General features: G+C 49.8%; 1 protein-coding gene across 8 annotated transcripts in view; it reads right to left on the bottom strand.

The window, feature by feature from the left end:
- The window catches only part of TNIK (TRAF2 and NCK interacting kinase), a gene marked incomplete at its 5' end in the record, with an annotated part of 164,796 nt that overhangs the window by 76,262 nt on the left and 71,736 nt on the right, over positions 1–16,798 (bottom strand). For all 8 annotated transcript variants that reach the window (XM_082003813.1, XM_082003814.1, XM_082003817.1 and 5 more), the window contains one exon: positions 1,971–2,027. In XM_082003813.1, the coding sequence (XP_081859939.1) occupies positions 1,971–2,027 (57 nt within the window). The remainder of the gene's footprint in view (positions 1–1,970; positions 2,028–16,798) is intronic.

Below are 16,798 nucleotides of genomic sequence, written 5' to 3'. Positions count from 1 at the left end.
CCTTGAGCAAAAAGCCAAGGAGAAAACACATGCTTTGCCACATTCCCCATCGCGTTGCTGAACTCTGAACTGCACAGATCACCACGTGGAGTGAAAACCAGGCTGTTTCCAAATGGTTCCGATCCTGGCGTCTCCTCCAGAAGGGGATCCTGAACGTGCTGGCAGAGTGTAAGGGTGGGCAGCAGTCCTCTGGTGGCACCCCGTCAGAGGACGTGGAGGTCTCCCCTACGCACCTCAGCTGACCCTGCTACCACTGCTAGAGAGCTACTTCCCCACTCACACAATGTTGGGGTCACTCAAGGCTGAGGAGAAGCCACGTGGCGTATTCCATGGGGTAGAAGAAGTAGAAGAGAGAAGTTCAGTCAGGGTTTTTTTTCAGAGGATCGACTTGTAAAAGTTTGCACATTCTATATTAAAAGAAAAATAGCTAATGTGTTTTATTATGGCTAAAAGCAAATTAAGAGGAAAATCATTAAATATCCAAATAACACATCCCATGCCAAATATCTGATTTACTACCTTGGATGTTCAGAGACCTGAGACCCTACTTGGGAAGGTAAAGGTTTAGATCAGGAACATCTATTTAAAATATTAGTTATTGGGCAGGATCGGATTTGGGCTACTTTTCTCCAACATCCACTTGGACGTGATGATATTTGACATCCGCTTGGAAGTGATGATACTTGAAAACCACTGAACTAAGTGTAGGCTCAAATTTAAGCCCCTGTTTGGCCTCAAAGGAACATTCTGATTTCTCAGCTTAAATTTTGTAACCTCAGACTTCATCCCATGGGAATCTCCCTGACATTTGCACCATGGGGTTATGTTTGGTGGGTCTGCCCGTTCCCTTACAGCCTGCTTCCCACGAGAACTAGATAAATGGCACTTGTAGATATTGCAGGTAAACAGAAACAATCTATCTCATTCACATTTACAGACTTATTTCCACGCACCATTTCACCTGTTAGCACAAAAAAGAACTTGGATGAAGGTACTGTAGATATTAATACCAGACCACAACATCCAAGGTATTTCAAAATATACTCCTGGGGCCAGCTGACTGCTTTCGCAGCGAGTCAATTCTGCATGTGCTGAACTTCTGAAAGCTAATTAAAAACATCAATTCAAAAAAATAAGGTGGGTAGATTGGGACCAAGTCCTAAATCTTGAAATGTGTTATTCCAGTAAAAAAAAAAAAAAACCACAAAAAAAACACAATAAAACACATTCTTGCTCCCAAACCTGGCGTTTATGTAAGGAGGAACTTTGGGAGGTATAGTACTATGCTTAAAAATTTTTTGTTCAAGAAAAAGCATGACCCTCCTACATGCATCTCTTCGGGTTTTTAGGGATCATAGCAATTCCACTCTTATTTTTGTTTTTCTGTGGCCATTGGGAAAAGGTGAAACAATTCTTTCCCCTAAATCCTCTTATTCATTTAATAACTCATAGATTCTTGGTTTACTTAGTCTGATACAAGATTCAGAAGAGCCATGTTTCTATGACCAGGGTGGTGCATTTTTTCCTCTGTATCAACAGGATGCACAGGAGTGATTTAACTTGCCTAGTAAAGTTATTCATAACAATACCTGCACACAGTTTTGATGAACAAAAGCTTTTTGGTGAAAAACATGGATTTGGAGAAACAACTGAAATGTGTTATGAATACACAATCCCATTGCTACAATTTCCTTCAGTTTTATCAACGCATTCAAAAGAGCCACTGCTGGAACTGGATGCTGCTTTGTTTCAGCAGAAAATTACTTAATCTCCAAAACTCTTCCAGATTTATTTTTCTCGCACACATTTATTAAACACAAAACCTCTTAATGGCACATTTCACGTTAAGGCAAAGGGGATTTGCTTCCCAGGAACACAAGCCTTCCGCTAACCCCCACACGTTATCACACTCCATCCCCTTTCCTCTCTTATCTGTCATTTAAGGATGCAGGAGGAGGAGGATACGTTACCCCAGTGACGTCCATAACCTTGATAGCAGCAAGCTGGCCCGTTTTAACATGACGACCCTGCAAAAGAAAAAAGGAGAAGTTTGTTTGTTTTGTTCGGTGGCAATGTTTTCTTTGCAGCGAACAATATTTTTCACCAATCTCCTCGCCCTGGCAGCTTCCACACGTTTTGCTTTTTCAAGAGCATCTTCACAGCAGCCATGATGGGAAAGCAATTCCCTCCCCTTCCTCCTGCCATTACGATTAATTAGCAAAGGGCCTTTGATGCTGTATTTACCTGGCAAACAAGTGCTGGAAATAGCCTTTAATGCTCAGCCATGCAAAAAACCAAACAAACAAACCAAACAAACAAACAAAACCCACAAAAAACGAAAAAAACCAAAAAACAACAAAAAAACCCCAAAAAACACAACCCAAAACAACAGCTCACGGCCTCTCCTGAGCGCAGAGTGTGACTCAGCTGGAAATGGTCTGCTGGAGCGGTGCCGACGGAAGGTGCCGGCTGGGGTACGCACACGCCACCGCCTCCGGTGTCCTCGTGCCCGAGCCCCAGCTCGCACGGACCCAGGGGTGCCCAAGGGGCTCCAAGCCTGCGGGGCACCGTTACACACCCTGTCCACTAACTTATTTATGGTGCAAAAGCCTCGGTTAGCAGGCTAAGAGAGGTTTTGAAAATCAGATTTGCTTCTTGGTTGTGGAAGCGACCCCATCTTCATCGCTGGTGCAAGCGGGGAGCGTGCATCCAGAGGGGATGCTCGAGAGCCAGGGTGGAATCAGAAGCTCCTTCACACATGTGGCCTCCTCGGTTTTCAGCAACTGAAAAAGTAGGGAACCCAAACGACCAGAGCCGGGGACCTCTCCCCCGCCCTTCGGGTTTCCAGGCTCAGCTCTGAGGAGCAAACCCATGCGCCGGCTGCGGAGCAAGGCGGCATCATCCTCTCCAGATTTATGACTTCACCAGGAAGCCAATAACCCACTGGGGCTCCTCTCTCATTTATTAACACAATTTATACATCCTGAGCGACCGCACGTTCTAGCAATGGAAAAAGAGCTTTATTTTTAAAACGTGCAACATAGAAAAATACCAGAATAAAATGCAGCCCAACAGCACCAGGCTGCGGCTGAAGCATCCCCTGGACGTGGCCGTCGGGAAGGAGGAGTGCATCACTACACAACATCTATTAGACAGCGTGATTTGTAAAAACAAATCCTCCCCTTCCTAAATTCATCCTTGTTTGCTTGGCCAGGAAGCCACCCCACGTACCGACCCTTTAATTAAATCCATCAGAGCACCTGCGGGGAACACGCTCGGACACAACCACGGCACACGGAGCCTTCCGTGACACGGAGAAGGGAGACCAGGCATTTCAAGCCACATATTTGGTAGTTGTACCCGCCTTCACCTGACGTATCACCATCTCATTTTCTATCTTAAGGAAATGCCCCAGCCTCGCCGCGGTGGAGCGCCGCTGCCAACCCGCAGTACCAGCCAAGGGAAAAGCAGCCCTGCGTGCCCACACCATCCTTTCCCCAGGGCTCTGCCACCACCCCGTACACCTCCCACCTATTTACAGATTCAGGTGAGAACTTAAAATTGTGTGAACATTTACCAAAACAAACTGCTTTGAAACGTATGTAAGCCACAAGGGATGCTGAGTCATGCAAAAATCAGGCGAAGTAGAACTGATAAGTACTTAGCCTGGGAACTTTAGAACAAAGATTTGCTTTTTGTATCGTTTATTTGCAGCGACGGATTGTTGAGCTTCATCCCGGCAGATTTCCACCTCCGTCCAGGGAAACCTGCCATCTCCTCACCAGTTAACGGTCCCTTTTAATCCAACATACCTAGTGTTCAGCATCGACATTTGCAGCGAAACCATCACATATGGTTTAGAAAACCAGCTGGTTTTCACCCTACTGCAGGCATTCTTGGTTTTGTGACACAGATATGGACAGGCTGGAGAAAGACGCGGAGAACTGAAAGTGGTAGATGCAATACAGGAATAAAATGACCTGTACAGATTAAAAGATGTCACGGCAGCAACAAGCCCTTTCGACAGCATTAGCCACCAACCACCTCCTGCGCGCTGGCCGTGCAGAAACAAGCGTCCGTGCCCAAAGGTTGGACGCGAGACCACGAGCACCCGTGTCCCTGCAGCCTTTCCAAAGTATCCAGCTGGACCAGGAGCAGACCCATTTCTGCCAAGCCGGAATTGTTAATTAATAAGTAGCAAGCACTAAATTGTCCAGTGTGAATACCGCGCTGCCGTGAGGAAGCTACAAATGGGGATTGGGGTATCAAGACAAAGAAAAGCACCAGAAAGCCCCTGCTGCAATGCTTTTATCTCCTGCATGTCCTCCACCCATCAAAGCTTGTTGGCTTCATCCTCTAAAGCATCACCACAGCAGAAGTCTCCACTAGAAAACCACACAATGACCGAGCCCACCTCCTGCTCCCGGGGTCGCTCTGCTCCCCCAACAGCAGAGGTGTGGGTCAAAACAGATAAGAATGCAGGTGCCTTCACTGAAGTTCAACAGAAATTCTCTGTTTTTACAAAATTCCTCCTTTTTGGTGCCCCCATGCTTGGGAGCTCGCCCTGGGGATGCTGGAGAGGGTGCAGCTGCCCGGAGGCAAAGCCTCCAGGAGGATGGGACCCTTGCGGGGTAAGGCAGTCACTGCTGAGCCTTCAGACCACACCACCACCGACGTTCTTGGCGACAGGAGCGAAGGAAGCCGGAGGGGAGCAGCAATCACTGCAGCCACCCTTGCTCCCCGCGCCCTCCTCGTCTCCTGCCTGCTGAATAACCTACGCCAACAGCCCTCGGCCGCCTGGCTGCCGGCAGAAAAGGGGCCGATCTGCTTCAGTAACATCTTGTCTTCTTGCCTTCTTCGTCTCCTGGCGTTGTTTAGGATCCTTCTGCTTGTCAGTGGCGGGTGAGCGGCTTCCAGCTGCTCGTATGTAAAAGCAAGGGATGCAGGAGGACCGGCCTCCTCCCAAAGCCCAAGCTGCCACAACATCCCAGCATCCACCACCAGCCCCGTCCTGCCGCAGCACTCAAACTCCTGCACACCATCGCCTTAGCTGTGGACCTAAGCACAGGCTTACCCTCATCTTCCTCACCACTCACACAGGGCTGCGACTGAACCCCCGATAAGTTCAAGGAGAAGAAGAGGAGATTTCCAGGAGGCACTTTCATCACCCCACGCTGGCTGTCCACAGTAAACACCGCAAGGGCCGAAGGACCACTGCCGGCATCACCTGGGCCACGGCTCCCGAAGGTCTCAAACACACAAGTGTCCTCTGACATCTCCCCGCTCCTTTCCCCGAAGTGTGTTTTGCGTCCGGCTGCGTGAGGTCCTGGCTGAACTGCTCGATCTGCTTTCATCTTCATAAATTTGGCACCGTTACAGACGCCATGATGGCTGTGGTGGCATAAAACAAATAGGAGGAAATAGGAGCTACTAAAGTGTTCTTCCCTCTCCAGATCTGCTGTCAAGGTTCACTTGGGTATAAACCCACATTTCAGCCTCAAGATTATTCAAGCATGAACTTCAAAGCTGCCACAGTTTTTAATTAAACATCCATCTGAGCATAAATTCATGCGTCCTAATTACTCTCAAAATGTTGTATCAACTATCACTAACTTGATAAAAGTTAAGTATTAAGATAATTTCCGTGAGTGAAGCAGGCACAAGTTCTTCTTCAAAGGTTGTGGTCCTCACACTCCATAAAGCGTAATGGACTGGCACACGATGGGAACATTAGTAAATGCTTTTAAACAGCAATTGATGCACTCAGGCATTATATTTACTATATAAATAAACCCTGGCCTCAATATCAGCCTTTGTACGCAAAACCTGCACATCCTGGCCCAAAATTCAAGTCTGCGTTTTAAGGACAGAAAGCAGATGATCGATTGCTGCTTTTTTAAATTTTGCTTGCACAAGCATGGGTTTCACCTTTAAGCAAAAACTGCAATTTCCGTACCCAGAAATGTATCCCACCATATTTATGTAACTTCTGCTGTCTGCTCCTATTCATTCAACCAAATACCTGACCCACCACCTGCTGCAAACAGGGAACACAACCAGAATTGTCACGCTCTTGAGAAAGGCAGAAGTCCCATGTCCTTCAGCTGGGCAGAGCATCATCTCTTAAACCTCCCAACCAGAGCACCCAGCCTCCAACCCCCCGTGCATACATAAACCCCCACCTAATGGAGTTAAACCTGTTGCAGGTCTGATACTTTAAAGCAAAACACTTGGGATCCAAGCCCTTAGTCATGTAACATGTCAATATTAAAACAAGTGGGATTAAGGTGCTCTTGCAAAGCACTGCAGAAATTTCCACATGAACAGCCTTGCTGGGACCAGACCACCACACCACAGCCCTCACCGCTGAGAGGGTATAACCCAAGGAACTCTCCGTTTCATACAGAGATCTCAGTGAACTGAGACAAGTAACAAAACGTCTCATAAAAATTCAAATATTACCACTTTGGCAGGACAGAAACCTCCCAACTAATTTTCTTCCATTACATTTTCATTGCAGTTAAAATACCAAGCTGATGCCAGCAACCCAACAACTGCCCTTTCTACTGGCCAACTCCCGCCTCTAAACCGTGCCGTTAGACAGCGTGTCCTCAACACCACCACTCCAGCTCACACATATTCTTCCTACAACAGGAACGCTGTGGAACACCAGAGATTTTGCCAGGTGAGAAATCATCAGTTCATTTTTCTACGTTAACATACCGTTTTTGGTATGTGCTAGCTACAACGAACTCTTTGTCAAGCCCTACTTCTGCAGGCACACTGTCACGGTGTTCACCAGTGAGTCTCATCTCCTCCGGACTCTGTTTCTGCATCCAAGACCTTCTGCAGTGATCTCCTGGGATGGGCCAGAACTTCATCCAGGTCCCTCATCCAGGTCCTGCCAGTTCCTTATTCTCCTGTAGTTCAAGGCAATTCAGGGACTCAGTCCAAGATTTTTAGCATGAAGGCACTTCAGCACTGAAAATTGCATCCCATTTTTCCTAGGAGAAGGAACTTTGCCTTCAACAGGAGCTGTACATCTGGACTGCCATCCTGCAGTAAATTAGACCATTTTATAGCACTTGGTGTGATTTATTCTCAGCTTTTACAGAGTATAGGTATGATTATGTATTTCGTTTTCCATTGACAACAATCTGGAGGGTGCCAAAAAACACCCCTCCAACTAGTTTAAGGGACTAAAATACTTGTTGATGGAAAACCAGGCTTATCCTAGTGTGAAAATTCAATCTCCAAAAGAAGCCGTTTTTATAAATGATGTACTCTAGCTTTGCATTTCGTTTACACATCTCTTCAAACGTAACTGAAATAAATCTATATCTCTGAGAAGGTAATTAAAACATCAGATACTCTAAGTATCAGGTCAGCATAAGAAAAAGGGAGTCATATAACAGGATGGGAAAAATGTTTATTTTAATAAGGAGTAAAATATCTGTTTGATTAAAACAGAGTGATCATGGGCCAATCCTTATTGTTCCTGCCTGCACTTAAGCCCAGCTCCCGGCAGGGAGATTTCAAGCCAGTGGGGACTCAGGACAACCTGCAGGCTGGGGACCAGGTCCTCACCTTGGCCAGGGACTCAGCCCCATCTCGCCTCCTTTCAGCCAAACACTGCAGCAGGAGCTCTGCCCTCTCCAGCAGGAGCTTGTCCTGCCCTTTTTCACAGAAAGAGCAGGATCACGACGGCAGTGCGTTTCCCTCCTCCAGCACACGTTTCCACCTCTCCATCACTTCTTGGGTTCACACACAGCTTTGCGAGAGCTTCAGAGCGACACTACTGCCCCAAGGCACTGAAGGACATAACTGACTTGATGCAGTTCCTCTCCACTTGGGGCAAACCCCACCCGCTTACGGGGCTACCTAAAACACCCTCTGTTCCCCCAGGCTTCACACTCTGCAAGCGGCATCGTCCCGTGTAAAGGCATGCCTGAAACTTTAATACTTTGACACCAGAAGTGGAAAACCTATGAAAAAGATCAAAAGGTGCATCCAATACTCCACATCTCATTTGCTGGATGGGTGACATTTCCAGAGTTGCTCCTCTGTCCTCCCGAGGTCTCCTGCAGAAAGCTGGTTGCTCACTCAAGCACGGCTCTTTCCCTCTGGCCAACTTGCTCCCAGCCTCCAGGCTGCTTCTGGAGAGGACAAGCACAAGTTTTACTCAGTCGATCCTCCTTTACATCTGTCATCTTTTCCAATATTTTAAGAAGTAAAATCCTGGAAAACATTCACAAAACTCCAAGAGAAACTCCAATAGAGTAGGTTTTTTGGTTTTTGCTTTTTTTTTTTGTTGTTCTCCTCAGCTGGGCATTTTATTAATACTTCAGTTTGGATTGAACCACCAGAGCATCCCCTTGGAAAGGCATAAATCCTCTTGCAGCACAGTCGTCTCTAATTGCACAGGGCCACGCTAATGCTCTGTGTTGACCAAAAAAAAGCCAACTTTTGGACTGAAATACTTCTAATCCCCTGTACCAATCCAAGCTCTGATCAGGGCTGTGCAGCTGGGAGAGCCGCAATTCCATTACTGCAGCTCCACAATAGGTCTGACGTTCAGTAAGGAAGGCAGGATTATTAGATTAACGAGCTAAATTGTTAAATTAGCATATTATTCATCTCCAAGAATAACACGCACTTTAGCACATAGGTGAGCAAGACTATAATTTTGTATTTCCTCATATATAAGGGGAACACATCCCTTACACCAATGCACTTCGGCAGTCCCCTGTCCCTCTGCGGTTCAAAGGAGGCTGGAGACACCAGCCCTCTTCCAACTCAGGAAAAACCGAGAGGTTTCCCTTCTTCCACGGATAAAACTGCCAGTATAAGAGGTCCTAAGTCAGCATCAGAGATCCCAAATCCTTCCAGAAGTTTCTGTAGACAGTTCCTCTAGATGTGGCTTTCACTTCTTCTAATTCCCACCCAGGGAAAGCTGCTGATTAGCAAGCCCTTCCCCGCTCTCTGTGGCTTCGCCACCATCTATCACCAGCAAACCGGCAATGGGGGGTTGTGTACCTGCTTCACGCTCACACGAAGGACCGGGCACGGATTTTGTCCACAGGTGTTTGAAGCTGTAGGCTTTGAAGAGCTGCGCTTTTCGTCACAGGAAACCTTGCAGCAGACCAGATTTCAAGACATTTCTGCATCTGGCAAGGCTTTCCCAGGACCTGGGAACCAGCACCGCTCTCCTAAAGGGAGGTCAAAGCCTGAACAGGAGCAGGGGACGGCTGCAGGATGAGTGGACCAAGCATAACACCATGGAGCAGACAGAGACAGAGACCCACAACAGACAGAAAACGCACCAAAACTGGGTTTAAGGAGCAGCCTATGGAGCCCTGGGCACCAAAGGACTAAGGAGGGGTGTTCCTGACAAAGAGCAATGTACAAAACGAAACCAGCCCAGAACAGAACAGTGCCTCAGGAAAACATCCCCTGAGCTGGTCCCCCACGGAAGGCAGGAGGATTCAAACGAGCAGCCGCGGGATGGAGGAGGAAGAAAGGGATGCTGCCAGTCACTGCTGGACCCCTTGCAGCTTTCCCAGGCCCTCCGTGAGCTTTGCTCTTTGCCCCGGCACCCCAGCACAGGCAGGTCCAGCACGGCAGCGTGGGGTGACCCCCACGGCGCTCTGCCAAGGGGAGCATCGCTAGCAGCCCCAGGGGCAGGGAGGGCAGCGGCTGGTCCCTGGGGGTGCTCCTTCCCCCACAAAGCCCATCCTCTCTTTGCCCCCGGCTCCTCTGCCTCTCTGCAAATACACATTTTTGCAGCTAAAAGGCAGCAGTACAGTCTGTTCCCAGTAACATAAGTTCATGACAGCCATGTTATTACCACCCTTTAACACTCCCGCTGTGCTTCTGTTTCACATCACTGCCTATTCAGCACCGCAGCATTCGTAACTAAAATTAAATCCCCATTCAAGAGACCCGCAAGGCACCCTTTCACACAGGCCACCCCTCCGACAGCAGCACCAGGTTGCTGCTTCCAGTGGGAAGCACGGAGCTGCGGAGGGAACGGCGCTGCCCACGTGTGCTGGGACCACCCAGTCCTCCAAAGGGAGACACTTGGCTCTCGAGGGTAGCCCGAGAAAGACACCACCTCCTCCGATGGGCCAGGCGTATCCCATCGGCTGAGACCTTCCCCCAGCTCCTCGCTGCTTGACACGTAGTGGGGAACCTCCACAAACCTGTCCCGGTCTAGGCTGCAGCGGGGAGCTTTTGCATCTGCAAACACCAGTTTTGACGTTCAAACCCAAACTCTGGGACGACCCCACCTGCTCCAGGGCATCAGTTCCCATCACAGGCGAATCTGGCTCTGTGCAGGATACAGGAAAGGACCTGTCAGGGCACCAGGGAGCTCTCTGAACCCTTCCCTGTAGCGACCGGGGCTGCTCATGCCCTCAGACCATCTGCTTCGGGTTGGGAGTGAGCTGCTGTGCCCAGAGATTTGCAGCAGCTCAGGGCGCTGGCGAGGTCTCCACCACGCAACGTGCTTTGGCAGGGCTCTTTCTTCCGTATTTGTAGAAAAAAAAGGTCCCTTCAAAACAGATTCCTCCTAACGTGCTCCCTGCTGCAGGGCAGACAGGGCTTAATACCTGCAGATGTGTGCTGCTGCCTCCTGTGGCAATTCACCCCACAACATCGGACGGATGTAGGTACCCCTCAGTCTCCTCGGGCTTTTGGTACCCCGTTTATCTGTGCCACACATTCAACAGCTGCATTTCAACATGTGCAGGTTCACCCACGCCTCAATCCGTGCCCCAAACCAGTAACTGTCTTGCAAACCGCAGCAGAGTTAAAAAATGGCCCTTGCGGAAAAAACACTACACATGCTGACGGAAATGTGGTTTCTCGAAACACCTCTTCAGTGCCATCTGCTTGACTTCGGCTCTAGCTGCATAGTAGCAAGATCCAATTTTGGAGGTGGCATGTAAAGTGCAAGGTGGTTGTTCAACCAACAAACAGCAGGGAGAAGCAACTCCCGTGAACCCGAGTGCTCAGCATCACCTCTGGCAGCGGGGACGGGTGGCACCGGTGGCAGGAGGCAGCCACGGGAGCCCGGGAACACGGAGGTATCTGTTATCTAAAGCTGATTGAGATATGTTTTTTTTTTTTGTCCCTGTGTAAGGAAAACTGAGCATGAAGGAAAGCACAAATCTATTCTCGGTGATTTCCAAGAAATTTAACTCCATGGCTGTCAATGGTTTTCCATGAAGGGCTTCCATTGCATTTCATTGAATTGCCAATGGCATAAAACGACCATGTCCATGTCCACCTGAATTACCCAAGCTGACTGAGCAGCCCAGCCTGCCTTCCCAACTCAAGTTTTTCCCTTCCCTCTGTTTCTCCATGTAACTGCAGGGCAGTATTTCTCTTAGCTCAGCTCACAGCACGGCACAGCTGCCTATACTGTCCCACAGCCCTCCATGGCCCCGTGTTCCTCTGCCAACGTGATGACCCAGGATGAGCTCCCGGAGTGCCACCTTGGATCTCTCCACAGTTCCACAGCGGTTATCAAGGCAGCTGAACGGGGCTCTCGCCTCTCACCCCCACTTGCCCTACATCTCTCAGCTTGCAGAAATGAGCCTGAACACAAACCCAGCAAGTTCTGTGCACCAACCCTAACAACCCAAATCCAGGAGAAATTTGGGCTGAACTTCTGAGGTCCAGTCCCATTGCTGGTAATGGCTGAACTTGCACAGCAGGAGCCAGGACATTTGTCTGGTTACCTTGAACCAATTTCTAGGCAAGCCATCCTCACAACCCTTCCAGTGCCTCACTCTTTGAGCCTCTCCAGTCCTGCTAACTCTTGGACCAGTTCAGGTCTAACCACCTTGATTCCTGACCACGTGTCAAGGCTGACTGGCACCTGAGCCAATTCTTACATTCAGGCTTCACACATTCACCACAAGCAAGCCCCTGTCTCAGAGTGGTAGAAGTAACAAGAGTAAGCTGATAAAGGTACTTACATTTCATGGGGCTTAGGATAAAATGTCACAGCTGCCAGAAGCTTTCACGTATATCTCTTGGGTGACTTAGGTCTTAGCGTTAGGAAAATAAGCATAAGAATGACATAAGTAACCCCACATCTCGTGCTGTGGAGGGCTGAGGTGCTCCCCTAAGTCCAATGACTTCGTACCTCAAGATACTGCAGACCCTGTGTTGCACGTTTCCGTCTATGTCAGCTCAAATATCAGTTTTAGACCTCACATACTTGCAGGCAGATGGGCATCACACTCTCCTTTATCCACGGTTGCCTCCGGGGTTTTTGTCTGCCCTGAGCAGCCTTGACAGCTTGCTGTCCATCCTGTCCTACTCCAAGTCACTTACTGTCAGTAGTCAATAAACATTTTGCAGCGCCTATGTTCTACTGATTTAGAAGACACAACCATGCCTAGAGCAATATGATGTGATATACATAGTAATTTGGCTGTACAGGGCTACATCAAGACTTTCATGATAGTCTGCTGCTTCCTGCAAGTCAGGTATTGGGTAACAATTTTGGAGGCGCTTATTGGAAGAGGGAGCCCAAGGAATGACATGTAGAGCCTTTATCCTTATGTTCCCTTTACGTACGTCACACATGCGTCCGCTGCTTTGTCGGGGGTAAAGATGAGATTTCTGACTCCGCTGCCGAACAGCCCTACCGTGGCTCACCTTCCAAGTTAGGGTCAACAGAGTTGATCGGCAGATTAAACTGCATTGCTTTTATAGACTCTCCCTTCCCAAGCCTCCCCTCTCGAGCAGGAATTCCCTACCCTTACGCTGGCTAGGCAAAGCTTTTTCTGTTAAGAAATAAAATGGCTGGATCGCTGCCTTTCCCTGCCAGCCCTGCAAAATGGACCTCACCGCAACACTGTGGGGCCCTTGCTTGGCTGTGGACCCTCCTGCCAGGACACCCAGAGCTCAGTGGTCCCCACCTCTCTGCAAAATGGGGAAACCGGGGTGCGAGGGCTCCTCTAGGAAAGGAGAGGAAAAGGAAAAGCCCTTAAAAAAAACCCCAAAAACCACAAAGCAAAAGAAATCCCCTACCCCTGCACACAGCCCCCACCCGGCCTCGCAGGCGCAGCACAGGCGAGCGGGAGGCCGCAGCTGGAGATCTGAAAGCAGGGAGGAGAGGAGGAGGAGGAGGGCTTGGGATTAGCAGGGGAAGGTTAAGCCGGTACCAGGGACTGCATGGGAACGACACAGCTCCGGGATGAGTGGGAGGAGGCCAGAGAGGGCCAAGTGTCCCCGCTACCTCCAGCTCTCGGGGACACGAGGGATCAGCCCGGTACCGGCGCAGCGTGTCGTGACTCCAGCCACTGCTTGACATGGTCCTCATCGCAGGAGGGCCGTCTAGCTATCAAGGGTCCTATTTACAGAGAAGGAACACGTATAGACACAAATCGATGCTGTACAGTTTAAAGGAACCGTCTGAGGCTATGGATTTTACTTGCTGTTATTTGCAAAGTGAAAGGAAGCAGACAAAAAAGCTCTCAAAGCAGCCCGAAAAGCTGCCTGCAGGCAGGCTGCCTGCAGCTTTGCAGGGAGAACACGTATGGGCAGGGGGTGATGGCCTTTTATTCCACTGGATAAAGATCTTAGTGGAAACCTGAAAGGCTCGACGTGAGACCTCATCCACGGCTAATCCAAACCTCACACGGCCTATGCCGCGCTGTAGGCAGGTTAGGAAGGAGCCAAGGCCACGCGCTGCAGCGAATCCAGCCACGAACCTGCGATTTCAGCTGAACTAAGAGAAAGAAAATGGTAAGATATTGCTTTATAAGCATCCCTCTGGACCAGCCGCTTCCTGCTCCTACCTAAAGGCAGCTCAGGCCACCCCCTGCCCCATCACCTACGGCCGGGACAACGTGCCCCCCTCTGGGGCCACTGCAGCCTTTTAACCCTTTCCCAGCAAGATCAATGTTGTCCATGCACTAAAAGCCACTGGTATGTTACAGGCAGATTCATATTGAAAATTCAAGATCTTTCCCAGCAGCAAGAGCTGGCTGCAGGACAAAACCGCAGCGTGTTTTGCTGCTCGGTATTCAGGGTCTGGGCATCTGTAACGGAGCGGGCAAAGGCGATACGTAAACATCCACCAATGCACAGGAGCAAGGAAAGACCTCCCTGCATTTTTCCAGGGGAAAAAAACCCAAAAAAACCAAGCTGCCAATTTGCCCGCTCCCTCAAACCCCACAGCTGGGGGTCAGTTCTGGTACAGTTAACACGATGTATAAATTCCCTTTATATTAGAGCCTTGAGTAAGTTAATGTTGATTTTTAAGTACACTACGGAGTCTTAAACTCCAAGGAAGGAGGGAAAGCGCAGCCGGCGATGCGTGGCGCGGGCCGATTTCCCGGGAAGCGGGGCCAAGGCCGTGCCGAGCAGCTGTGCGCTATTCCTGGATCCCCAACCAACTGCGCTCGACCTTGGGCAAAAGACCAGGCTCTTTGCTGCTCAACTTTGTCCCCCAATAAAAGGGATAAAATAATACCCCAGCTACCCCAATAAAGATGATGCAATGCTTGATGCTATAATGCAAAAAGCCTCCAAAGTCCTGCCTAGACGATGGCACAGAAGCATGTTTGAGAATAAAAGGAGTTGCTCCTCTCATGGCCATACTCTGCGTTAGGGCCCTGATTTGCACCTTCAAACAACAGCACTCTATAATTCTTAATTATTCTTTTTTCTACAGCAGAGGGCTTTCGTTTTCCCAGCGGCCTTACACACACACACACACACACACACACACACACACGAAATTAGCACAATTTCTTTACATTCGTAATTCAAACGCTCCTACACAGCATTTCCACAAGACTGCTTAAAAAGTGCAGTGGAAATTGTAATTAAAAGTTGATCTTCCTGACGAGATGACTCAGGCTTCTGCAGGCTTCAGTGCTGGCCTCACAGCTCTGCCAGCAGAGCACCGCGTCCTAACGGCACAGGGTGAGCTGCCAGCATTTATTGGGGGTTAGGGGAAGGTTTGCTTAAATACAAAGGGCAACAGATAAAATGAAGTTGTTATCGCCTAATTTCTGGGCGGCATTTGGAGGGGAAACAAGCAGTTCATGAGAGCAAGGGACCAAACCCCTCCCCAGTGCTGGAGGAGGTGGCTCCGCAAACACGGAAACTAATTTTCTGCTAATGATTGTAATCAGAGAAGCCTTGCCATGGAGTGAAAGGATTTTCCCACAGGACCTGGCAAGGGTCAATGCTGTTTGCGTTGTCCGCCGGCAATCCCAGCGAGTGTGCCAGCACCACAGTGAATGCTCCCTCCCGTTGAGTTGCAAGGACTGGCTGGTCTTCAGCATCTCCAGAGAAACTACTGAGCAAGAGTCCCCACCTGCAAAAGGGATCAGAAACACCGAGCTGGAGGCAGGGAGGGGACTGGGGAGGTGTAATGCAAGGCACCATTGTTTCCAGTGTCCTTTCCCAAAACCAAGGGGATCCCAAGGTCAACTCAAGCCAATTGCAAAAGATGAGAAGAGACAGAAGCCCACCTAGCAACCACCAACAAACCACTGCTGAGGATCTGGCCCTCCTCTTCAGTTTCTCCATCCTTTACAGCAGCCCAAATGCTGCCTTGTATGAATCTCGCTTGCTTTCCTCAACGGCCCCACCCTCTGTCTGACCATCCCCACGTGAGCCGGGGGGGCTGGATCTGACACTGGCACGGAGGAAGATGCAAGGGCTCCATCGCTCATCCCATGCTCCCCGGCACGGGATGCCATAACAAGCCCGGACGGAGAAGCAGAGAGGTCTCAGGAGATGACAGGCGGTTGTCTGCCAGATCAGAGGGAGCATTGCCGTACGGAGACTGAGGAAAGCCCCTCTCCTCTGAGCCACCTCTTCACAACCCAACCCATAACCAAGGTGTTCATTTACTACTGATATACCCCAGGGTAGGCCGCAAGGTGGGGGGACGCCGCACTGAAATGGGGTGCTGAAGTCCCCTGGACCACGAGGGGAAGGAGGGAGGGCAGGGGATGGCAGCACCCTGGGCAGCACCGAGCCACCCTGCATCCCCGCTGCCCCGGGGCCGCGGCAGCAATCCGGTCCTTCGCAGACGGAGGGTTTTACTGCCGTGAACTGCGTGTTACCTGGCAGGAGGCAACATACTATTTTCCACGCACTGTCCCCAGTCTTCAGGCACTAAACCACTGTGTCAGCTGTAACCAAACTGGCACACCCTGTTAGCCTTTAAAACCAGCATTAAAATGCCCATAAAAATAACATAAAGCCCATCAACACACATGTTTTTTCTGTATGAACACCATCACAAATGCAACCTGCTCCTTTGCCTTCAGAGCAGAAAACTGACTAGTCAAACTGCCCAGTATTTCTCACCCCTCCCATCGCTGCTGCTCAGCAGGACACGCTGCCTGCAGGAATAGCACGCTGGGATTTAATTTCTAGTGTTTCCCCAGGCATCACATTTCCTTGAGGGAGCGACAAGATATGCCTGGCCAATTTTTTTTTTGTTGTTGTTTCAGTAATGATGCGGGTGAAGAGACGAGGTGAGGCAGGGATGGTGCGTCCTGGCGCTCCTCACGGTGATGGCTTCTGCAAGGGGTGAACCTCCGGCGGGGACTCCTGGGCAGCTGGGAGACTCCGTGAGGGTAACGAAGTGCCAGGGCTGCACTTGCTCAGGCAGCAGTGGTGCTGTGAGAGGCAGCCGACATTTGCAGCAAAGGCACCAGGAGGCTGCGAACGGAAACCTCCGGATGCGTCTCTACATTGGGTCATTCTTCTTCCGTTCTCCAAGGTTCACTTCCACAACCTGAGTCCTCGTGGG

This window comes from Phaethon aethereus, assembly GCF_964289735.1.
Source record: "Phaethon aethereus genome assembly, chromosome: 9".
Taxonomy (NCBI): Eukaryota; Metazoa; Chordata; class Aves; order Phaethontiformes; family Phaethontidae; genus Phaethon; species Phaethon aethereus.
Note: the sequence above shows the minus strand (reverse complement) of the source record. Positions and strands in the feature narration are given on the sequence as shown.